Genomic DNA, 26,722 nt, shown 5'->3' on the forward strand with positions numbered 1-26,722 from the left:
TGTAGTTTATTTGGCCATTTGGGCAGTTTTCCATCTCTTTTCTTGCTTGGCATAAAATGTAGTTTAATGACCATTTGGACAGTTTGTCCATCTCTTTTCACTTTTCTTTAAAGACCACATCTGCACTTGTTTATCTTTCCTGTAACTATTTAAAACGTTATTTTTTTTGTTTAAATAATTTGTTTAACTGTTGTAGGTTACACACTAAAGTGTGATAGCCTTTTCTGATCATTTGTAGTTGTTTACAGCTGTTTTTTTAGTATTTATTACTGTTTTTTTTTTTTATTTTTCAAATAACTAAGCTAGAATAGTCCACTTTTCAGGCTAGTGCTGAATTCAGGGCTGTGATAATTAGTTTCCTGTTCATCTGTGAGAGAGGGACCTTTGAGCAGCCTATCTGTCCCTGGAGGAGTCTCCTCTTCAGTTTTTTTTTCCCTTGAAACTAGCCTAACTCTCAACCTAAGCACTCAAAAAGCATCCTACAGCCCAGCACTTGCTCAGACCTAATAGCAAGCACTAATATACCCTGACACTTGATTGCCCAGCAGGGCAAGACTTTTTATTCACCCCTCACCAACCAAGAGACTAAGCAGCTCACCCTACTATTCAGGCATGACCAAAGGGCAATTTCAGGTGTACTCTCCAGTCCATCCAGTGAATCTGGGTATCCTGAGGCAATGTTACAACTGCCTCATGTACACAGGCAACCCTCTCCTCCTACCACAAAACACTAATATATGTGAGAGATGCAATTATACAGCCAAACTGGAGGCTAAGCTGTCTCCACCCAAGACTGGAACAGAGAGTCAAGAGGGGAAAGTTAACACTTGAACCACACCTCCAGCCACACACAGACCTACTAAAACAGCACCGGCAATAAATATACATAAATACACAAAATCATACTTGGAGGCTCTAAATAAAAACCTGCAAAAGCATCAGAGACCTCCAAAGCAGACACCCAAACAATCTGTACCTCCCATCACAAACCAGACAACACATAAAACACAAAATCAGTGTGCCACACAATCACAGCCCTTAAGGCAAAATAACATACCTAACACACTAGTATTAGGTAACTCTATAGTCAGGCACATTGACGTCCCACTCACTAGGCTGGACAAGCAGAAGGTTGCTGTTAGCTGCCTGTCAGGAGCCAGAATTCGTCACATAACACAAGCACTCAGGTCACTCCAGAACAAGTACAAATATGACTCTGTCATTGTTCATGTTGGTGTGAATGACCTACCTCCCTGTACTACATGAAAAGAGACCTGGAAGAGCTCTGTGATTATGTAGTCCAGGCTGGTATGACCCTGACCCTGAGTAGCATCTTACCTTCACCAAGAATGTTAGCTCAGTATGAAGAAAAAATGATCAATTTCAACAATTGGCTAAGCTTCTGGTGTCATTCAAAGGGGATCCAGTGTCTGTCAGGCTGGGACGACATAATCGACAAGCCACGTTGCTTCGCAAGAGATGGCTTGCACCTGTCACCCTAAGGCTTTCGAATACTGGCCAAGGATCTTGTTGCCCCCATAGTGCCTTTTTTAGGCAAGGCTCAAAAGTCAAACGCACCTCCATAAACAGCATAATTAACAAAAAACTGAGGGTTATGCTACTCAATGGCAGGAGTTTAAATCTCAAAATGCACACGCTCGAAGCACTCATTAGTATGGAGAATGTTGACATCTGTGCAGTAACTGAAACCTGGTTCAAGGCTCCAGAGAGCACCCCAGCACTTCCAGGCTACAACTCATACCACATGTTTCGGCCACAGAACATGGACCGAAACACAAAAGGAGGGGGTGTATCCATATTCATCAAGGATACCTACACCTCCAGGTTAGTGCCACAGCATGATACCTCTGAAATCATCCATGTGCAACTAACATTGGGCAAATCTGCAATACAAATTGTGGCCTGCTACAGATCACCCTCCATGACCCAGGACCACCACTCCACCTTTCTGGAGACACTGGAAAACATGTAGGTCATACCGAACACCCTGATATTGGGCAATTTCAATTACCCTACCATTAACTGGAAAAACTACTCGAGTACAAACTCCCAGGCCCAGCACTTCCTGGAATTCATCAACTCAAATGCCCTGGATCAGCTGGTAAATTCCCCTACCAGAGGTGAAAACATGTTGGACCTAGTCATTACCAACATGGGCGACAGGTGTTCCATACCGGAGGTCAACCCGTCACTGGTTAGATCAGACCATAAACTAATCACTCTGGATGTCCACATCCCACCAGTACCCCCAACTAAGGAAACCACAGTAAAAATCTTTTCTAAAGCAAACTTCACCTTACTTAAGACAGAGGTGGTAAGCTTCACAGCCCCCACGCTAAAGGATAATGCTGCCCAAGAAGCAAAAACCTTTACAAATGCACTCTATGAGCACCTACAAGGATGTATTGATTGTGCCATCCCTAGCAAAACCAAGACACACTCCTCTAAGAGAAGGAAACCAGTTTGGTGGACCCCTGCCATAAACAGGCTATTACAATAGCAGGAGGAAACTAGTTCAGAAAAAAAGTAAATCCCAAGAAAGAAAGACATCCCTGATCGGTATCAGTAAGAAACTAAGGTCCCTCAAAAAAATCATCCAAGGCTAACTTCAAAAGAAAAATACCCAAGGATTCAAAAGATAACCACATAGCCTTCTTTAGCTATGTTAATAATCTAATTGGCAACTCACAGATATGCACTGAACTAGTGCAAAAAAGCACAAAATATACTGAACCTACTGATATTGCCAACATCCTGGCAGATAGATTCAGTGCAAACTTCACCCCCCTCTCACCCCCAAAAGGGCCCACAACAATACCAGAAAAGTGTATTGTCCCAGAAATCACAGATGCACAGGTGAAAACATCCCTTTCAAAAGCCAAAAACACAGCGTCAGTGGGACCAGATGGTGTCCCAGGCTGCGTTTTGCATGAACTACAGAATGAACTAACCCCCCCCCCCACTTAAACACGCTGTTCAACCTCAGCCTCTCCACAGGCTACGTGCCCATAGAATGGTGCACAGCAATGGTTATTCCTCTCCACAAAGAAGGGGCCACAACTGACCCTGGTAACTATCGCCCCATAAGCCTGACTAGCCTGGTCTGCAAGGTTATGGAGCGCATCATCATGGAACTCATTAACAAAGACATTGGGAACCTCCAAACACTTGACCCGACCAAGTCCTGCTTTGTTAAGGGCAGATCATGCCTACTAAACCTGGTTGACTTCTTCAAGACAGTCACCAAGGCCATAGACGAGGGAAAGGTGGTTCACACAGCCTACCTTAACTTCGCCAAGGCTTTTGACACCATTCCCCTCTCAGATATTACAGAAATATTCACCAGCCTGAACATAAACTCCTACATCATGAGATGGGTTGCCAACTGGCTTACAGACAGAACTCACATGGTAAGAATAGCGGGCTCCAGGTCCGACTCTAAACCAGTCACAAGTGGTGTCCCACAAGGCTCGGTCCTGGGACCCCTACTGTTCGGCATATACTTCTTAGAAGTACAGGAAACACAGGAGGACTATGGCTAACATAATTTGCCAATGACAGCAAACTGGGAGCCATAATTGACTCTCCGGTTGACACAGACATCTTCCAAAAGGGACTTAATGAGAAGGACAGCTGGTGTCAGAGTCATGGCCTCAAGCTAAATGCCAAAAAATGCATAGTCATCCCATTTGGGAAAAACAAAACACCCACAAATTACCACATAGGTGGCAGACCCCTTAATACAGAAGAGGTAATAAGAGATCTGAGGACCCAGGTAAATAGTAATCTCTCCTTTGACAATCATATTGCCAAAGTAGTTAGGAAATCCTTCTATGTGGCCCATCTAATTACTAAAGAATTTGCATCTAGAAATAAAGAGGTTATAGTGCCCCTCTACTCGTCACTCATCAGACCCATCATAGAGTACAATGCCCCATTTAGGATGTACCTCACAAGAAACTTCCAACAGCTGGAGAGACCACAAAAGTACCTCACCAAGAGGATTACTGGCCTCAAACATATGTCCTATGCAGCCAGACTGAAAAAACTCTGGCTCTACTCAGTGGCATACAGCTTACTCAGAGGTGATCTCTGCCTGACTTACAAAGCCATGTCCAACTCAGAATTGATGGACATGCTCCACCTAAAGAAATCCAAGTCACTGCGAGCCACTCGGTCTAGTGAGCTAAATTTCACCACAACAATAAATAGAACACACTGGAGGGATAGATTCCTCTCACAGAGACTCCCCATACTTTGGAACAAAATTCCAAACTACATTAGGCAGAGCTCCTCACTAACACTCTTCAAGTGAAACCTTGATAAGTGGATGGGTAACAAAAAATACACCCCTGGGATCACTTTATTGGCTCTGCTTGATAGAGGATCAGTTAATTAATCAATGGGGCGGCAAAAGCCGACACACTCTGGCTAAGCTTATAAATGCCCTCGAGCAGATAGCCTAGTACCTCCCTATGAACCTACGAGCCTATGAAGACTAACTGGGCAATAGACGTAGAAATACATGCCAATTAGGTCTTTCCATAGTGCACTGCCAAGCAACTGGTTTCACAATTGATGGCAAAATGTTTGCACTTGTGAGATTCACATTTAATGAATACAACTTGAACTTGAGAATTACTTATGCATATATGCTAGAGTAGAGCTAGCTAACAAATATTATGGTGTTCTTACTTTAGTTTATATTGGAAATGTTGAGTCATAACTTTTATAACATTAAGGACCATTGCTAAAGCGACAAGAAATGCAATTCTCTGCTTAAAAAGGAAAATAGTAAAATATATCTATCGGTTTGCCTTCCATTGCAGAAACACACTAAATGGTGAGACATGGCCATCAGCACTTTGAACAGTACTGACTATGAGATATTAGAGCAGTGTGTTCTTGTTTTGAATACAAATGATGTGGGTTTTAATCCAGCTCAGTCTAATTGTTTTACACACGTTGTCAGGATGTCATTACATAAGCAAATGCAACAACTTCTGCAAATGTGAGACACAATCATTACAGTGAAGTACTGTATAAAAATGCATATCAGTTAATTGAATTATGTCAACAGTACACATATGGATTTGCATTTTTATACATACAGCAGTCTAAATAAATGTTAGAGTAACTGTTTTCAAAGTGCTTCCTTTAATCTGATGTAACTGCGTGTTTCTTTAGCACAGCAAGTTTAAGCAGCATTGCGCAGCGGTAACCACACTATGCCATAGGACATGAAGAGCCATTCACCATCACTCAGCACTGGTGCATCAAGCCAAAAGCCTCACAAAAGCAGAGGACAAAAGTAAAGGGCTGTATTATGGGGCATTTCTGCCATGTTTGTGGTATGTGATTGTATTTTTTGACCAGATTAAATGTGTGAAAATGAGGTAGACAGGAAAGTGTGAAATTGGGGCAAGCAGGAGGAAGAACAAAGGGGAAGGAATGTAGGAATATGCAGGAGGGAGTTAGGAAAGAGCCATAGATATCCACTTCTTCAGCAATGTAATATGAACATGTATAGAAAATTGGATGAATTTGCACTGTCACAAGAACAGAAATAGGTAACAACAATGCAATCAAGTTGTATAGCCAACTGGACTGAAGCAAGTGTGTCAAGAAGATATATATATATTTTTTTGTGGGAATGGTGCCCAATTTTTTTTTTATTTAGTTCAGTAAGAGAGAAATTCTGGTTAAGGGATGTAGGTATGCCGGGTTTAGGTAAGTAGGGAAGGTGAGCAAGTGAGTGCAGACAAACAGGACAAACAAGACAGAGACAGGGATGGTGAGGAACACAAATTGGGGAACACCATGATTGTGGATAGGGAGAGGCCATTGAAGGACCATACCTGTCAAGTGCAGGGACAGTGAGAATTTAGTCCTCAGTCTCAGAGCTGTCATGACTGTCATTCCTTAGCTAACTGTTGGAGTGTTTGGCATTTTTGTTCTCTGAGCATTCCAATGAGCATCTTCTCCATATGCCTGAAGTGTGCTCCAATGGTACATTCTATGACCTCATGCACCATGCCTGGCACCTCCTGGCAGATGATAAAATCCCCACTTCCACCAATACTCACAGAGGGTATCACTGCACCAGCTGCCAGGGTAATGCCAGTTGATGTTAAGGGCCCAGGTACAGCAGGAGCTACAGAGGCAGTACTACCAGGCTGCATCACAGATGTGCTGGACATCCACTGGAGTGGTGACAGGCAGAAGCACACTGGCTGGTCTACCTCCCTGTGCTGGAAATCATTTTGTCAGTTGTCAGAAAATTATGACATCAGAATGGTGTGATCACATGTATAAAAATAAAAGAGAGAGATAAAGAGTGGAGTAAGAGAAAAAAAGAAAAAGATAATTACAATCATTATATGCCACATGCAATAGATTACTACAATAAAAATATATTTTTATTTTTACATTAACTATACTTTTTTAAGAATCCAAAATAAGACTGAGAAATTTTTTAAATAATCCTTGCAATATTATGCTTTTAAAAATACAGTTTAAGTTGACAACATGGCATTTATTCCAATTCTGTTGAAATTAATATTTAATATTTTAGTATGTATTTATGGGACTCAAACCCACAACATTTGAATGCACTATTACAATTGACTCCTACAATTACCTTGAACTACAGAATGAAGTATGCATGCTTGATTTTACAGTTATGACATGCATGCTTAATTTGCTAGTAATATATGGAAGAGCAATATTTTTAATAAAACAATTATTAATTTGTGCTGCATACATACCCCTTGCTTCTCTCAGTCTTTCTAAGCATTCAGCATGGGCATCCCTGTTCACTGAAATATCCTGGACAGCTGTAAAATAAAGAGGAGAGAAAAAGAGAAGACCATTATGCATACTAGTCTTAGCTATCTCCAGCACTGCATATAATTTAAAGTACCTTTATCTATATACTTACACAACTGTGGGATGTCAGCAGTCCTAAATTTATCCAACCACTGGCTGAATTGCTTCTACTTGCACCTTTTCAGGTCATTATAATAGTGCCTACGTTGCTCTCCAGTGACTGGAATGCCAGTCACACTGGAGACAGAGGAGACAGCCTTGACTAGACTGTTCCAAGCCTCAGATTTATATTAAGACCAGGTATAGTGCCCCTGCAAAAGCCTATTGCTGCAGCACTTTACAAGTATTCAAATGAATATCCTGGACTCCACAACATGCCATATTCGAGTCCTAAATTGGGCACCTTTCTTTCTAGCTCCTGTCATGTCTACACAGGTCAGCCAACAACAGTTAAAGTATTGTCCTGACAATTTGTGATATTGTGTTTTATGGCTAGTGCACAAACACACACAGCCATGTCAACCTTGTTTGCATGACATGAATCAGAGAGCAACATTGCCAAACAGAGAGAAAGGCAGTTTATGAAACAGGAAGGGTAATGTGACAGTTGGCATTAATTTATGGCTTGTATTTTGCTATACTTGTTAGATTACTTCTCTTTTCAGATGTGTATTAGGCCTTATAAATGTTATGACTTGACACCTTTTTTTGGCTTTACACACACTGATAAAAGTAATTTGTACAATGTGGAATTTAAACCTTTGTGAAATAGAGAGACTAGATATTCTTCCACATAGGTGTTTTTCTCCTTACCATAGAAGGAGTGTTTGTCAGACACTTGTCCTGGTTTATACATTCATGTGTATATTTTACTTTTTTTAAGTATGAAATACATCCCAGGTCAGGAAAAAAAATTTTTTTTTGAAAATCTCTTTATTCAAATTTAGACAAGAATAATGAAAACAAAAAAGAAAAAACAAACACAATAATTCCAGTAAAAAAAAAAAAAAAAAAATATATATATATATATATATATATATATATATATATAAACAATATTAACAAATAACTATATACAAAAGTGCTCCTAGGCCAAGAGTGCATAAACACAATTAACTTTAAGATAAAATATGATCAAACAATGTAACTCGATATTCAGTAAAGTGAGAGTGGAGTTTTTCATTGTACTTTGAAGTATTTGTGAGCTAGTAAATACTTAGTAGCTTGAAGCCATCTCATGACAGCAAAGATTTGACTTTCTAGTTTAGTGTAACATAATATTTAATTAACATAAAGAGTGAAATTAAAATACGTGTTTGTAGTTTTGACAACCCAGGAGGGGAAATGTGTAGCATGGTAATCTTCCAAGACAAAGCAGACTTCTTAAAACCCATTTTTTCCAGTTGTACTTTTAATGAACACTGGAGCTTATATGAGCATTTTCAGCTCCAGGAAAATATGAATAAGGTCAGCTTTATGAGTATCACAGTATGGGCAAAAAGAGGATGATGTGGGATAGGTTTTCTTGAGAGATTTGGTCAGAAGAAATTGATGGATCTTGGTCATTCTAATATTTTGAATAGATTGCATCCTTTTGAGTTTTAATTGAAATAATAAGTTTATATGGATTAGTGATCATTTTCTTTTTAAGTGAAAGTAAGTTCCATAAGGTGTTACAAGTTTTTATGTCATTTGACGTTAAGGTAGTTACATTTAGTATGTTGTGACAGAGTTCTTTGATTTGCCTTATTATAATAATTGTATGACTTTTGGGGATATTCATCTGTAGTCTCATTTCAGAAAATTATTTATTATTGAAAGGGAAAAATCAGATAGAGTTTTCTCTTTAAGAAGAGGGTATTGGTCTAAACTGATAATTTTCTTGTTTAGTCTGATATTGGGGTTAAGGTGGATAGGTTGTAATATATTAAAAGCAAGGAATAAGTTTAATGATTTAAACATCTTTTATAGGATATTTATTTTGTGTTTTATGGATGTGTGTATTTTAATCTGTTTCATGCTTTCCCTATTAAGAAATGGGGGAGCTTTGGGTTGAAACTAAGTGATTTAATATAATTGCATAACAGTTTCACCCAGGTAGGAGACCGTTATGAAGAATTAGGAGAAAAATCAGATATGGCTATTAACCTGTGGCAGTTAATAATATCACAGTATAATTTAAAATCAGGCATTCCAAAGCCACCATTTTATTTGGGGTATGTCAGGTTTCTATAGCTAATTCTGATTGATTTAGGGGACCATAGGGAATTAGAAAGAAAATAGTGGAGAGCTTTAAAGAATCTATTGTGTATTGCTATATCAGAAGCATTGAAAACATAAAGAAGTCTTGGTAGGATGTTCATTTTAATTGTAGCTACTTTAGAGAGGAGTGGAAGTTGAAGTATAGACTGTGTATTCAGGTGATGTTGAACATTAGACAAAAGTTTTGTATTATTATTTAACTAAGTCTGGATGGTATCCTGATGGAAGGATACTCCTAAGTAATGCAAGGATTGATTGTTTTTGATTTCAGAAGAAAAGGTAAACGTAGGCAATTGACAGAAGGAGTTAATAGGAAAGATAAATGATTTCTCTAGGTTTAACTTATAATTTGAACATTTTGAGAAAACATCTATAGAGTTTAACATCTTCTGGAGATCTGAGTTGGGAAGTGATTAGTGCAGGTTTAGGTCATCAGAGGAGGAAGATAGAAAGATTCTGGTATTGCCAAAAATGGGGATATGGTAGAAAGTTTTCTGTGTAATTAACAGAAATAGAGGTTTGATGTATAGGTTATATGGGTAAGGAGACATAGGCAACCTTGTCTGGCACCAATCTTAATATCAATTTGAGAAAGAAGTGTTTATTTATTTGTAGAATAGTTCGAGCAATAGAATAGAAGGTTTTAATAACTTGGGGTATATTTAATTGAGGTAAAATTGAAAGCAGAAAGTCAACATTGAGCTTATCAAAGGCTTTGGAGGCATAGCTAGACAAAGTATATATAGGAGTATGAATGAGATTAGATAGAGTTATCATAGTATCTTGAGAGAGAATGGTCAAATGTTTGTCTATGTTGTATGAATCCTGATTGTTCAGGAGAAATATTGTAAGGAATAATAGATTTAATTCTACTAGCAAGGACTGAGGCAAAAATCTACATATCAAAGTTGATTAGAGAGATAGGTCTGTAATTCCAGGAATATTTAAAGTCAGAATTTGCTTTGGGTATAAAGATTGTTTTAGAGGCATTTAAATGTAAGTCATTAATTCCATTGCCAATGATATAGTTAAAAAGACATAGAAGAATAATAGATAACCTTTTGGCAAAGGATTTATAAAATTCCACAGTAAGGCCGTCAGGTCCTGGGTCTTTATTGGGTTTGAGTTTATTAATTGTAGTGATTACTTTTGTTGAGTAATGGGGGATGATAAATAATCTTGTTGTTCTTTAGTTAAGTTTGGAGAAATTTAGTTGGTTTAGGAAGAGTTCTAATTCTGGCTTGTTTAGTGAAAAATCAGAAGAATGATAGAGGTGAGTATATAGAGTTTCAAATAGTTTAACAATATCATTCTTATTATAATAGTTTTCACCTTGGTATGCAATCTCTGAAATAGTAGGAGAAAGTTTACTTTGGTTGATTAGTCTTTATAGTAATGTAGAAGGATTTGAGACCATTCTGAATAGTTTGCTAAAGTTTTTATTTCTTGAAAAGATAGATATTCTGGGAATAGTGTGTAATGTTTTTTTCTGTAAATTAATGATCTGTGGTTCTGTCTCATGTTTAAAGTCTGTTTGCAGGTCTATCTCAAGATTATTAATTTTGGATTTGATTGTCATTTCTTTGAGAAGATTTCTTTTTTAATAAAAAGAGGCTTTACTTATGAAGGACCCTCTAACTGTAGTTTTAATGGAAGTCCAAAAGATATCAAAAGGTAATTGAGTTGATTAAGTGAATTTACTGTTTGTTCTAAGAAAGTATCCATTTCTTTTATCATATCGTTTTTTCAGCAGGAGATTAGGATCTAATATGCAATTATAACCCCTATTTCTAGTAAACAAATTATTAGGCAATCAATACTTAAATTAATTTTAGAATGGTCGGAAAGGAGTCTGGGGTCTGTGTTGAAAGAATTAGTGAAATTTAGAAAGACACTGGAGATTAAAAAATAATCCAATCTAGACCCGTTTTTATGAAAGTATGAGTAAAAGGTGAATTTATTTTAGGGGGTATTATTAGATAGAAAGATATATGGATCAAATAAGATAAAATCATTTCTAAGTTCCATAATAGCTAAGGAGGCATATTTGTTATGTTTGGATTTAACACTTGTTCTATCTGTCATAGGGTCTTGAACAGAGTTCCAGTCCCCTCTTATAATATAATAATGATTGGAGAAAGAAGAGAGAATGTATTATATAGACATAATAAATTTGTGTTGTTTAATACATGGGGCATATATATTAAGCAGTAGTATGGGTCTGTCCAGATAAGAATGCTTAGTTGTTATGTAATACCACCTTTCCTCAGGGTATATGTCATATTGCTTGATATCTTCTTGGAAGTTTTTTTTTAATAATAATAGTCACTCCTGTGCTATTCGATTTTTTTACAAGAAGATATAATAGTTTTGATGAATTTTTTTCGCCAAAGTATGTTTCCATTGCTCAGAGAACATATGTGTTTCTGGTATTAAAGTTAGGTTAGCTTTAGAGTTATAGACCAAGTGAAGGAATAGTTTTCTTTTTTTCTCTAATTGTAATCCTTGGCATTCCACGAATCAATTGTCCACATAATAAAATAACATCTTAAGGTACATTGGGAGAGGGAAAGGTTGGGTGGAAGAAATATAATAAATTATAATGAGAGGGCAAAGGCACTTAACTCTTGCTGCAATAACCTTGTGCCTAATCAGAAATCTGCTTAGCCAGAAGAGCATAGGATGCTAACTACTAGAGATTTAAGGTAGGAAGCAATAGCCAGTGCAAGAAACAGAATATCTCTAACATAGGATTTATTCTTAGTGGCGTGTAATCCCATAATTAAAGCATTAATCAAATAGAGTGTAAATAGCATAACTTCCCCAACACACCAATAACTAAACCCTCAGCTGATCTACAGATAAAGAAGTATAAGGTAGAGAGCTGTGTCAGCACATTCATTTACAACAGTTATCAAAAGGTAACTTTTTAAAATATGAGAGCATTTATAGCTATGTTAAAAGATGAAATTATTATAAATTTTAAGTTAAGGTAGTAAGTTTATTAAGCAAGAAGTTAATACGAGTAAACTATTACAGAGTATCTAGAAGCAGAGAGATAGTAAGGCATAGTATAATGTAACAGAACCATCAATATTGAATGTAAGTAAACAAAACAAATATAATGGAATCCATATAAGCTAAAATTCCATTTGAATGACATGGATAACAGAGGAAAATAAAAACTTCAAAACTTTTACAATATGGAGATCTGTGTCTTATATCGGTATGTGACAATTCCAGGGAGCAATAAGTTGGCAAAGGTTAACCCAAGAAAACTCTTATTAGTGGGCTCCATAAATACCTTTGTAAAAAAAAAAATGTAATTACAGAAACGTAATTTTCAGGATACCCTCAGCCACACATACAATTCATATGATATCCACTGCTATACATAGTTATTGTTATGTATAATTATCTTTATATTGTTATTTATTTTTAAAAATTGAGTGAAACAACATTAATAACAGTGATTAGAACCCTGGCTCACTTGCATTGTGTCCATGAACTTACGCATATTGCCACACAGAAGGCTGGGCAACAGGTATATTTTTTATACTCATTACTGGATCATAAGATCATAAGAGGTTACTAAGCTATCAACCTGGAGGTCATTTCAAGCCTAGCCATTTCATCCCAATGTAATACCATAGATACTCTAGTCAATACCCAGGATTGTATTTAGTAATGACTGCCCATCTCCAGGAGTGTTGTGGGCACTGTCCCTGGTAAGAATTTATGGTGCCCTATCCACTTATTCAGGTTCTTTTTGAACAGTGTCATAGAGGTAGTCTGCTTTACATGAATTTGCAGCCTGTTCCAAAGACATGGCAGTACCTCTCAAGTGTAGAGATTTTCTCAGAATATCCAGAGTTTGACTTCATATTTTGGTCTGTTTTTCATAAAATTGTGGTTTTCTGGCAAATTATGTTCAAATCATTAAGGACTGAAGTTAGAAAATAATGACAGACATTTGGGTTTCAGAATTCATGTCCTTTAGAAAATTTATGCTAATGCAAATTCAGTTATTGTATCAACTTTCCAAGTTTGTAAGAGAAATATTTAAAAAATGTCTCTATTTTTGGGTCTTTGTCCCAATGTTATTTATGGATTTGTCCAGATTTCTTGCTCTAAGAGGTTGAAAGGTATGGCAGTCACTGGGAGACAAATCTGTCCCTCCAACACATCCATATTTAATCTCTGGAATGAGTAGCTCTGGTCCTGTTTGATTTATGGATGTGCAGCAAATTTATTAGGTTTGGGTTGGAGATTGCTCTGCAAGCCAGGTATAAGTCTCCCCTAAGAAGTCTATATGATACTGAGTAAAGTGACAGGGCTATAATCAGTTTGTGTAAGGCACATTCTGGAGTCTCTTGATCTTCTTAGTTATAAACTTCTGAGGTCTCTCCAATTGCTGCAGGTGCTTTGTACGGTACATACTGAAAGAGGCGTTATATTCAGTTATGGACCTGGTTAAATGCGTACTATACAGAGTCAATGATGCCACTTCCTGTCAATTGTATTTTTTCTTAAAACTGCTAAATCCTTTTCTGTTTTTGTAGATTTCCTTGTTGTAATATTTCACTCTAACAACTATGTATAACTTAGAATGTATCATTTTACTTTACTGTGAATTTATTTATGTTAAATACTCTGGAGCTTTTCTCCTTGGGTCTATACTGAAAATGGGCTTCTGGCCCAGTTGGACCAACCTGGTTCACAAATCTCAAATAAATAGATAAATGGTTAGTGACATGTATAGAGGGGTTATACACTCCTTTGCTTTAGAGGCAATGCCTTTGCTAATCAAGTGTGCTATGTAGCCTTCTTTACTACAGTAGACACATGGTGTTCAAAGTTAAGGTCGCAGTCTATTTGTGATCCCAGATCTCTTACAGTTTTGTAGGTGCATAGGGTATTTTTGTTAATATAAAAGTGTGAAGGGACATTGTTTTTACTGAAAAGAATGATGATGCATTTCTTTGCATTCAGTTTGAGACCAAGAATAAGACACCAGAGTGCTCATTGCTACTGAGGAAGTGTTTGTCAGTCATATGTTTTAGTTATATAGACATATTTAAGAGCTGAGTGGCTAACCATTCATGTGTGTGACATGAAAGTTCCAAAAAATAAATTTTTAATTGTAGAACCATAATTGGATAATCTGTGTTTCATATATATATATATATATATATATATATATATATATATATATATATATATATATATATATATATATATATATATATATATATATATATATATATATATATATATATATATATATGATATCAGGTGTATGCTCAATCCATCTGCTATACATAGTTATTTTTATGTATAATTATTTTTATATTGCTAATTTTTATGCAAATTAGGGTGGACCAGCATTAATAAAACTAAGAGTTTGCTGGACTTGAACCCTGAATCACCTATATTGCGTTCATTAACTTACATTTGCTGCCAGAGGGAGCTAGGCAACAGGTGTACTTTTTACACTCATTACTGTGATGAGTGCTGACTGCTTGACAACACTGTTTAGTGTGTTTGTGTGATGGAAGATCAGACATGTAACAATGTACCTTTTTAAAACTGACAATGTCTCTTTATTGTCTGCAGGTGTTGTAAAACTGCAGATGTTGTGTATGCATGCTGACTGCTGCACAACCCTACTTAGTGTGTTTGTGTGAATGAAGACAAAAAATGTAACAATGTATCTTTTTGAAATTTACATTGTCTCCTTATTGTCTGCAGCATTATGCCATGTTTGTGCACAGGTGAGCAACATGCAAATGAGACAGACACTTAAAGCCCAACATGCATTATTATTTTAAGAAACTGTTTATTAATTTTTATCATTAAAAAGTTGGGACTTGAACCATGGTCTACATACCCTATGCATTGTCTGCTTCATTATGTGTACAGGTGTGCTACACACACAGTTGATTTACAGCACTAATTTATGCTCTACTTATCATAGAATCAACTTTCATTGCTTTTCACCATATTTGCATATTAATATGAAATTTTATTTGCATTTTATAAATGCATTTAATACATTTTAACATAGTCTACAGATTTTTATACAACTCTGGATTTGAAATATCAAACTAATGAACCAGTAAAACACATTTGGAGTGTCTTATTTCTCTTTTCCACAGAAACAACTTTGCAGAAGGAAAGAAAATCATGTGCATACAAGCGATTCACATTTCTTCCACAGTATTAACCAGACATATACACTTGAATAGTCTCATTTTTTGTATATGTGTGGCTTACATACTTAATGCAATGAGTGATCACACAACCATTTATGACTATGTTTGCACCAATACATCTTCTGTTTGTATTGTATGCATTATTCTGTTATCCTTGATGTAGTCTTAGACATGCAGTATTTAGTGCATTTTGTATCACTGTCTTTTAAATGTATGATAAAAATACATGACAGTAAAAAAACATTTTGCTGCAAAAGCAGGAGAATTTACATACATCATATGTACATACATACACACATATAAATATTTCAAGCACAGGCATTAATGCCCTTCTAGCTTGCCAATATACCAAAACACTTGTTCCCATAAGTATCCAGGCTGTTCTTAAAATATCTAAACTAGTACTTAATTTAATGTAATATTGTAGCCTGCTCCATGCATCAGCTACTCTGTCAGAGAACCACTTCTCATTTCTATAGAATCTTCTACATATGTTGTCTGATGATTCTCTAGTACTTTTTGATAACCCCAAACATTCCCAGAGGTAGTCTCTAAAGGGTCTATATTAAATCAACAAAAATCCATTACATTGAATACCAAAACAGCGACATGTATTACTTGAAACATGAAAATACCGAATGCACTAAACCGCAAAATTTTAAATATTGAACGTTCATAGTCGGCCAACCCCACCACCCGCTACATACTACCTACCCAAACAAAATAAATAAACCACATACACACACTAACCAAACCCTACTCCTAACCCTAAAGTAAAGCACCAAAACTCAACTTCTAACCCTATACTAAACCCCACATACACAACTATCTATGCACTATCCTTAACGCTTCCCTAACCCTAAGTTCCGTAACTGACACACACTTCCCGTATGGAGATATACCCAAACAAAATAAATAATACACATAAATACATTTAACAAAACCCTACTTCTAACACTACACTAAATCTTACACACATTACCTATCTATGCACTTACCTTAACCCGCACCCTAACCCAAAGGTCTGTAACTATTGCATACTTACCTTTTTGACAATCTAATAGGAACCCATCTCTAAATGCCCTATATACTTGAATAAGATCTCCTCTTAGAGATCTCTAAGAGACACTGTACAAGTTCAGATATTTTAGTCTTTCATAATAACTTAAATGTTCACATCCCTCAGTGCCCTTGGTATATTTCCGCTGTACTCTTCACAGTTTACTCATGCTTGTTTTCTTACAGGATTTCTACATTGTTATTGCATACTCAAGTTTAGGTCTAATGTAACTAACAAACAATGACTTCATTATTTTTGATTTCCTAGACTTTATAAATCTTTTTATACAACATATCATTGTATAATTATCATTAACCAATTGGTTGATATGATTAGAAAAACTCATAGCTATATCTACCCAATATACCCAGGTCCTTAAATGAGTCTACAGTTTCAATCACTATATATTCATCTTTCAGTTTATGTCTCCCATATCTCATATGCTTAGTTTTTATGCATTTATCAGCATATTATTCTGTTGTGCCCAAATGGTCAATTTAGTCAAGTTATTTTGCAGACATACCTTATCTGTAACACTTGTAATTGGTTTACGCAATTTCAGGTCATCTGCATATAGATTGTAAAATACCTCAGATGAAAAAGTTAGGTCTGAAAGATACAATCTAAACAAGTAAGGGTCTAGGACAGACCCCTGTGGGACACTCTGACTGTAACCAAGGGTGTCACCTGTCCAGTTGTTTTATGATACTTGCCATGTCCTATTTGTAAGCCATGCAGCTATTTATCTTATCAAGAGTACATCAACATCTAGTTGTACTAATTTATTGATCAGTGTTATATGTATGACCCTGTCAAATGCTGAAGTTAAATTTATATAAATTACATCACAACACAATTTTCCTTCACAGCTGTTATTATATTGTTATAGAACATCGTGTTACAGGTGGTAATAGATCTGTTTTCAACATATGTATGCTGATATATGGTTTTAAGTCCCAAACTATCCAGTTCTGACAATAACCTATCCAATATTACCTTTTCCATTACATTTCCACAACATGAAAGTAGACGTAAGGGTATGACACTGGATTTGTCCTACTCCTCTTTCCCTTAAAGACAGGTTTAATAAATGCATGTCTCCAATCTTGAGGAATCTCCCCATATGACCTAGTGAATAATAGCTGGCCTACTGAATAATACATATAATGGTACTGTAAGTATTTGCTGAAATTTTCTGAGGTCATTGTTACTAATGCTGTCTCCTCCATGCGGTTCGTTTGGATCCAGTTTGCACAGTTCTTTTTCAATATAATCTAATTTGATTCCAGTGTCTGGGGTTACCTGGATGTCACTAGGACAACTTAATCACCCCTTTTGTGGAGCCAAACTGTTATGCATAAGATTTTGTGAAAACATCTATAATCTATTGTGTCTGAGAATAAATTTTAGAATCTGCATACAGTTTATCAATTTGTGTGTCTTTACTCCTTCCACATCTTATGTGTCTATAAAACAAAATTTGGCTATTAGTGAAAAAAAGGATAAAAGTGTGCTGTTTGGTTCCATTTAAAAGCTTGCTAATGTCACTTCTACACTTTGAAAGTGTATCCTGGGTGACACACCCAATGCGGGTAAGGTAGTCTGAGTTGCTGTTATGTCCTCCTTCTCCCTTTCACTAATCATTCACAGTTGCAAGCCATTAGCAATTAACAGTGAGACAGAGCCAAAACTATGCTCATACCAGTTACACAAAGTCAAAAGTTTGGTATTCAGCAATTTTAATGTATTCACACCTCACTGGCATCTCCACCTTGCTCAGAAGCCTGAAGCAACACTATAAAAAGGCAACAGTATAGCTAGAGAACTTGAAGACGAGGAAACTTGTGTATATGAAGAAAACTGACGATTGGTATTCCTTCTGATTTATCTGCAGAGAAGACTTTTAATTTTGCTAAGGTATGATAGTGTTTTCAAGTGCATTCTAGATTTTGTAACATGTTACAAAATAAATTATATATGTGCAGTAGAAAATGAAACTTTTATCTGTACGTACTTCTTATAGTTCACTGTTGGCATAGGTATTTTGTCAGGCATTTACATTTTTCAGATAGACGGGTTATTAACTTTCATCATAAGTGTTATTGTTAAAATTATTTTACAATTTTCTATGATATTTCATGGAAATGTACTATGCCAATAACACAGAAGTGGTGGGTACAGTGAGAGCTGACTGGCAAACATATAAAATTAACTTTTCTGCTTCTAGTATATACATTTTGTAAGAATTCAGTAGAAAGCATATATACCAACTGAATTATATGGTATTCCTTGGTTTGCAGAAACTTTCATTTTCTTGTTGTTTTGGGGGTAGGGGAGTCACCTACCATTTTGTATCTTGCCAAAACAAAAGTTTGTTTCAAGTGCTTTTCACTTGAAAATGTGTAGTCATCCTGTTATTTCAGTGGGAAACAATATATTACTAAAGTGGTGTTCCTTGGTTTGGATGAAACATTGGTTTGTGTGTGTGTGTGATGTGGTACAACCACATAACCTTCAGTTTTAATAACTGAAATGTGAGTCTCCAGTGATTAATTTTGAAAAATATGTGTATGTAAGCAGGAATTTAGTTAGATGATATTTATGTGTTGTATCCTTCTCTGCTTTATGTCAAATTGGAGTATGGCACCCAAGTGTACAAATCCATGTAAACTCCCTTTTGGTGTCTCTGAAAATGATGTAATATTGCAGGTGTTCAGGCACCACTGTGCCTTTCTGCTTGACAGAGGATGTGAGGATATGGCTGACACAATGCAGATTTCGAACCAGTTAGTGAACAATGTCAATGCAGTAGGGAGTTATACCAGGACTTATGATCAGGTACATCATAGAGGCACTGATATGATTTCATCAGCCCAGAGTAGAGCAGCTGCAGTTGCCTGTGAACAGCTGGCTAAGGGGGCGGGTCTGCTACTGAGCCACCAGTGACACCAGATGAAGACTTCCTGTCCACTGTGAGACATTCTGAGAGCTCAGTGGAAACTACACACCTACACATGATTGTTGTCAGTGCCGATGTGTCTGGGAGGATAACTATGGGTCAGGAAGAGAGGCTCATCTAGACTCTGCTACACTTTGCTGTGAAGGAAAGGTTAGTTTGCTTTTATTTTTTGTATTACTGTATTGCCTTTCTATATTTTGAATACTGTAGTTTGTTTTCTTTACCTTGTGTTTTGCTCGCATTCTGTTTTAACAGCAAATTAAAACTTCAAAAGAGACCACAACTCTCTCTGTTCTGAGTCAGGCAGAATTTTTTCCCGCCCTCCCACCCATTTAAGTTGTCTTGTTAAATACCACTGTCTTTCTAGTTGCCCGCCTCTTATGTTAATCTGACCATATATCTCATTTCTCTCTACTTTCACTGGCTTATGTGAGTAATCACAAAATTATCATTTTTGAAATCCCACCCCTTCAATTATTTAAATTTATTGGCCATCCTACAGTATTTCATAGTACCAAAATACAAAAGTGACCACCCCTTTCAATCCATCTTGCTGTTTTAAAAATAGTAACTCTCCACTAAACCTTAACTTTTTAAACAGGTAAAACTCAAGTTACCTACTTTCACATCTAACTTCTCTAGTGCACACTGCAGAGTGCATTCTTTTCAATCTTACCTTTAAGCATCCCTGCAACTAGCACTTTCTCTAATACCTGCTGGAAAGCACTAGGAAGCCTTAAACTCATACAAACACTGAACTCTCCTTGTTAACAAGGAGAAATTAATAGTAGGCACTAAACCGCCTATAATTGCAAAGTACCTTGATAAGGAAACAGCTCCTATACCTTACAAAGAAAAAAAAAAAAGCCCCAAACCAGGCATGTCCAAGGGTCAGCTTCAGGTGATTTCTCCTGTCCACCTGGTGAATCTAGGCATACTGGGGCAATGCAACAATTACCTCATGTACACACACAACCCTCTCCTCCTACCACCCAACACTACAACCTGTGAGAGATGCACTTACAAAGCCAAAATGGAAACAAAGCTCTCTCCACCCAAGATTGTGCTAAACAGTCAAGAGGAGAAGGTTAACACCCACACTACACCTCAAGCAACACATAGCCCTTCTAAACCTGCACCACCAACACCCACATATAGCAACACTAAATCCACATATGCAGAGGCCCTTAACTGTAACCTGCCCAAGCAACAAAGACCTCTGAAGTTGAAACGCAAACAAACACTAATCACAACCAATGTGTCACATAGTTCACAACACCAGTGTGCCACCCAGCAACAGCCCCTAAGGCAAGACAATGTACCTAACACTTTAGTCATAGGTGACTATATAGTCCGGCACACTGATGTCCCTCTCACCAGGTTGAATAAGGAGAAAATTACAGTCAGATGCCTGTCGGGTGCCAGGATCCACCACATAACGCATGCACTCAAGTCAATCCACAACAAGTACAAATATGACTCTGTCATTGTCCATGTTGGAGTGAATGACTTGAGACGTACCTCCCTGGACTACATGAAAAGAGACATGGAAGAGCTCTCAGATCATTTGGCCCAGGCAGGTATGACCCTAGCCCTGAGTAGCATCCTGCCTTCGCCCAGAATGATACCACAATATAAGGATAAAATGATTGACTTCAACAATTGGCTAAGCTTATGGTGTCATTCAAAGGGGATCCAGTATCTGTCTGCCTGGGATGACATGATTGACAGACCACGATGCTTTGCCAGAGATGGTCTGCACATGTCGCCCCTGGGATTCAGGTTACTGGCTAAAGCTCTTGCCACCCCTATAGTGCCTTTTTTAGGCAAACTTCAAAGGACAAAACCACCACCGTAACAGGTACAAGCATGCAAAATCTGAAGGTAATGCTACTCAATGCTAGAAGTCTAAACCTCAAAATGCACTCTCTCGAGGCACTCCTAAAAATGGAGAACATCGATAATCTGTGCAGTAACTGAGACCTGGTTCAAGGCTCCAGAGAGCACCCCTGCAATACCAGGCTACAACTCTTACCACACTTTTCAGCCACCAAAGCAGGACTGAAACACTAAAGGTGGAGGAGTGTCAATACTCACCAAGGATATTCACACCACCAGGCTAGTTGGCCAACACAATGTGTCTGAAATTCTCCAAGTGCAACTAACACTAGGTAAGGCTGCAATCCAAATTGTAGCTTGCTACAGATCCCCCACCATACCCCAAGATTCTCACTACCCCTTTCTAAACATACTGGAAAATATTAAGATAGAACCAAACACCCTAATACTGGGTGATTTTAACTACCCTGCCATTAACTGGGGAAACTACTCATGTCCCAACACCTTTGCGCAATGGTTCTTGGAATTCATAAATTCCAACGCCGTGGATCAACTAATCCATAGTCCCACCAGGAGCTCCAATATCTTAGACCTGGTCATTACCAACATGGGAAATCAATGCTCCATACCTATGGTCACCCCCTTATTAGTCAGGTCTGACCATAAGCTAATTTCCCTTAACATCCACATCCCACCCCCACCCCCCCAGTAAAGAAACCACCATAAAAAACTTCTCCAAAGCCAACTTCATGTTACTCAAGTCAGAAGTGACAAACTTCATGACACCCATGCAGACGGGAACTGAAAGTTCAACTGCTGAATCCTGCACTAAGGCACTGTACGAGCACATCCACTCATGCATGAATCGTGCCATCCCAAATAGAACCAAAATGCTCTCATCCAAAAAAAGGAAGCTAATCTGGTGGTCCGCTGCCATAAACAAACTTTACAACAAAAGGAAGAAACTTTTGCAGAAAAGAGGAAAACCCCAGGATGCAAAAAACTCCCTTACTAGCCTCAGTAAGAAACTGAGATGCCTCATAAAATCCTCCAAAGCTAGTTACGAAAATAAAATTGCCAAAGATTCCAAAGACAACCACAAAGCATTCTATAACTATGTCAAGAATCTAAATGGCAATGCTCAGATCTGCTCTGAGCTAAAACAGAATGGCATTAAATATACTGATCCGAAGGATATTGCCAATATCCTGGCAGATCGATTCAGTGCCAACTTCACCCCCTCTCACCCCCTAAATGGCCCATCTCAATACTGGAAGATTGCCAAATTCCAGTAATAACGGCCACACAGGTACAAAACGCACTCTCTAAAGCCAAGAATACAGCATCCATGGGACCATATGACATCCCGGGCTGTGTACTACATGAACTACAATATGAACTGGCACCTCACCTAAGTGTCATGTTTAATCATAGCCTCACCTCAGGTTTCGTGCCCACTGAGTGGCGCAGAGCTACATTTATCCCAATCCACAAGGGGGGATCCACCTTGGATCCCGGAAACTACCGTCCCATCAGTCTGACAAGCCATATCTGCAAAGCCATGGAGCGTATTATCATGGAACTTATAAACAAAGATATTAGCAACCTTCAAACACTGGACCCCACCCAGTTTGGGTTTGTGAAGGGCCGATCTTGTCTCCTGAACCTGATTGACTTCTTTGAATCAGTCTCCAGAGCCATGGACAAGGGTAAGGTGGTCCACACAGCCTATCTAGACCTTGCCAAGGCCTTTGACACCATCCCCCACTCTGGAATCATAGATAAACTTACTAAGTTGGGCATTAATCCCTATGTCACCCAATGGGTTGCTAAATGGCTTACTGATAGAACCCACACTGTAAAAGTAGCCAACTTCAAATCCAGCTCCAGACAAGTGACAAGTGGAGTACCTCAGGGTTCAGTCCTGGGGCCGCTCTTGTTTGGCATCTACTTCTCTGAAGTACAGGTCAACACTAAGGGACTCTGGCTAACAAAGTTTGCAGATGACTGCAAACTGGGAGCCATTATTGAATCCCCAAATGATGTGGATACTCTACAAAAGGGCCTTACAGAAACAGATGCTTGGTGCCAGAGCCATGGGCTCAAGCTCAATTCCAAGAAATGTATTGTTATCCCCTTTGGGAAAAAACATGTATCGATGAATTACCATATAGGTGGCAGTACACTAAACACAGAAAGTGTGATAAGAGACTTAGGGACACAGGTGGACAGTGGTCTCACCTTCGATAACCACATCACCACAACAGTCAGGAAATCCTTCTATGTGGCATACCTCATCACGAAGGGCTTTTCATCCAGAAAAAAGGAGGTCATTGTCCCACTGTACTCATCCCTCATTAGACCTATTATAAAATACAATGCCCCATTTTGTATGTACCTCTCAAGACATCTGCAACAACTGGAAAGGCCTCAGAAATACCTCGCTAAAAGTATCACAGGCCTAAAGCAGATGCCCTATGCTGACCGCCTTAAAAAACTCCAGCTATACTCTGTCACATATCGTCTACTCAGAGGCGATCTCTCCTTAACATACAAGGCCATGTCAAACCCAGAGCTGTTGGACATGCTACACTTAAAGAAATCCCAATCCCTCAGAGCTACACGCTCCAGGGATCTAAACTTTGTCATCACAATAAACAAAACATGCTGGAGGGATAGGTTCCTGACCCAGAGACTCCCCAGACTCTGGAATAGATTGCCCATACATGTCAAGCAGAGTGCCTCTTTAGACCTCTTCAAGAGGAACCTTGACGATTGGATGGGAGAAAGGAAATTCACCCCAGGGATCACGTCAGTCGCCCTGCTAGACAGGGGTCCAGGAAAGTAAATAATGTGGGAAGAAATAGCCAGGGAATTGTTATGGCTAGGCTTGTATAGGCCCTAGGGCTGATAGCCTAGTACCAACCTATGAACCTATGAACCTATGAACCTATGAAGAGCTTACAGGTAAGCTTATGTACAGCACATTTTAGATTTGCTTGTATAGTAAAATATAAGTAACACTTCCTGTGGAATTTTTTTATGAACTTATCGATAAATTAATAGACTTAATGACACATGTATTGATTACACTTGCGCTGTGGGTGGACATCTCAGCTATGTTTCAGTTAAAACTATACTTAATGGACATATAGGCAGAATTCTGTATTCATTGTCACCCTGTGTTATTCCAGTTGTGATATTTAATTTGCATTATTACGGTCCTTCATTTCTTCCAGGACCATCCTTCCTATCAAGTATGGAGTATTCTGCACACGGTAAGCCAAAATATTTTCTTTGACTATTGATGACCATTTATCAGATGTATGCATTTATAAATAACAAGGAAGGAGGTGAAAAGTAATATATTATGGAAACAAAACCCTTGAGAACAGCGTGCAGTTTCCTGGTAAAAAGTAGTGGAAACAAGGCTGTGAGGAAACTAAAGTAATCACATCGACCAGAATTAATATGAGCCGAAAATATGGGAACATAGTAAGAAGGGTGGATGTCTGGATGCTGGGAATAAAATGTATCTAGTAAAAATAAAGCATAGCTATCTGTATGAGTAGACAGTCAACAAGTACACATCTGGATTTCTGTAGGAAGTTCTAGAGTCCATTCTCTTCAATTCTGAATTCATAATATTACAGAAGAACAGGTGTTAGGTCAGCTCATAAAAGCATGCAAAGCAACATTAAAAGAATTTCACAGTTCAGTTACCCTTGATAAAAGAATATGGGGGACAAAAAACTCCTTATTAAATCACACAACTCAGTGTCCAGTATCCTTTCAGAAATTAAAATAGTTAAGAATATGACAATGTGCCCAAAAGATAGTAATGGATATGACAAATTACTATGAGAAAGATCTGCAAATAGTGGTATATTAAAAAAAACACATCTTCCTGATGAGATTGTGAGGTACAAAACTACTGGGCAATTCATGAATGTAAAAAACAGTCTTATATTGTGAGCTGTGTAGGATATGTATTTACCAGGAAAGTCCGATTTGGAACAAAGCCAATTTTCTGCAGGGGCTCAGGCAGAAACACTCCTGACACATGTGTTTGTATGGGGGAGGAAACACACATGAATGCAGGAAGGACATGCAGACTCTACACAGAAGGCATCCACGCCAAGAACTGAACTAGAGAACCTCTTGCTGTGAGGCAACAATGCTACCACTGCACCATTCATATGTACTTCATGATATGATATATGTACTTCATGATATGATATATGTACTTCATGTTTGCATTATACACTACATTTTATTTAATCTAGGCAGTTCAGCAGAGCATAGGAAGTGCATGTGTCCGTTTTATACCGATGTCTATTTTATATGCATAAAACTTAGCTGCATTGTATTATTGCACTCTACAAAGTATATTTCTTACATACAAATATTGCCAGTACTGATTATGTATTTGTTGTACAATAATGTATACTGTGCAGTCTAATGATCCTTTTGTTAGAATGCAAATAATTATAGTTACTAAATAGATAAATAAACAAGTAATAGAAAAGTGGAAAAAGTATTACAATAATTGTATAACAAAATATCAGAACAAGATGCATATTGTTCTCATACATTTTGGTCACATTTCCACAAGACTGCCTTAAGCATACAACAGCCTTTCATTATGACAGTTCCTTATGCACTTTGGATTTACACCAGCCTGGCCTATTTTACTATTTTCTGTATCAAACTCAAATAACTGTTGCACTTCTATTTCTGTATCAAACTTCCTGATAATTCAACTCTTGCAATTCAGAACAGCCAGAACAATCAAAATACATTTTAAATTGTTGCAGTATTTTGTGAAAAGAAATATAGGAGGTTGTCTTCTGTGTGTGTGTGTTTGTGTGTGTGTGTGTGTGTGTGTGTGTGTGTGTGTGTGTGTGTGTGTGTGTGTGTGTGTTTGCACATGTGAGAGCAATCAAGGCAATCTTCAATACGCAAATATTTATATCAGTCTTAGGGATTCAGATAAAAACACAAAACAAAACAAACATGCAAATGTAGAATTTTTCTTACCTTTTGGTGGAGTAATAGCTGAAACAAAATTAAACAAAATAATTTCAAGAATAAATAGTAAGACTACCATGATTCTATTGTCTGTGTCTCATACCCTTTAGAAACTTCAGATTTAGCAGCACATTGGTTGGTTCTACAGAATAAGGAAGTGAAACACATACGGAGCCTCCATGCACTCTCTAATAGCTCAGCAAGGCTCCACATGCCTAAGTCTTGTCTTCTTTGTTTCAGGAGGAGTTTGATTTCAAGCTGCTCATACTTATTTTTGAAGCAAAGATTCATGAAGTTACGGGCGTTCTGCTTGTAAAGACTCAGATGTCAAATGATCTATCTGCTTTAAAGTCAGATGATGACAGATGGACAAACAAGGGGAAGTAAGAAAGCAGGCAGCACAGGCATTATTTGCATCAATTATATTATAACAGCACAATGTATAAAATAAATTAAATATGAAATGCTTATGTAGGATGAAATTTAGCAGTCTAAATGCAAGTTAGT

At 37.6% G+C, this 26,722-nt stretch overlaps 1 protein-coding gene across 1 annotated transcript in view; it reads right to left on the bottom strand.

Moving 5' to 3' along the window:
- The window catches only part of LOC122794316 (RLA class II histocompatibility antigen, DP alpha-1 chain-like), a 265,847-nt gene extending 239,338 nt beyond the window's left edge, over positions 1-26,509 (bottom strand). Inside the window, exon 1 of the mRNA XM_044062612.1 lies at positions 26,225-26,509. Within this exon, the coding sequence (XP_043918547.1) occupies positions 26,225-26,294 (70 nt within the window). The 5' untranslated portion in view covers positions 26,295-26,509. The remainder of the gene's footprint in view (positions 1-26,224) is intronic.
- Positions 26,510-26,722: the final 213 nt, after the last annotated feature.

Source organism: Protopterus annectens, chromosome 2.part1, assembly GCF_019279795.1.
Source record: "Protopterus annectens isolate FY-2018-M chromosome 2.part1, PAN1.0, whole genome shotgun sequence".
Lineage (NCBI taxonomy): Eukaryota > Metazoa > Chordata > Ceratodontiformes > Protopteridae > Protopterus > Protopterus annectens.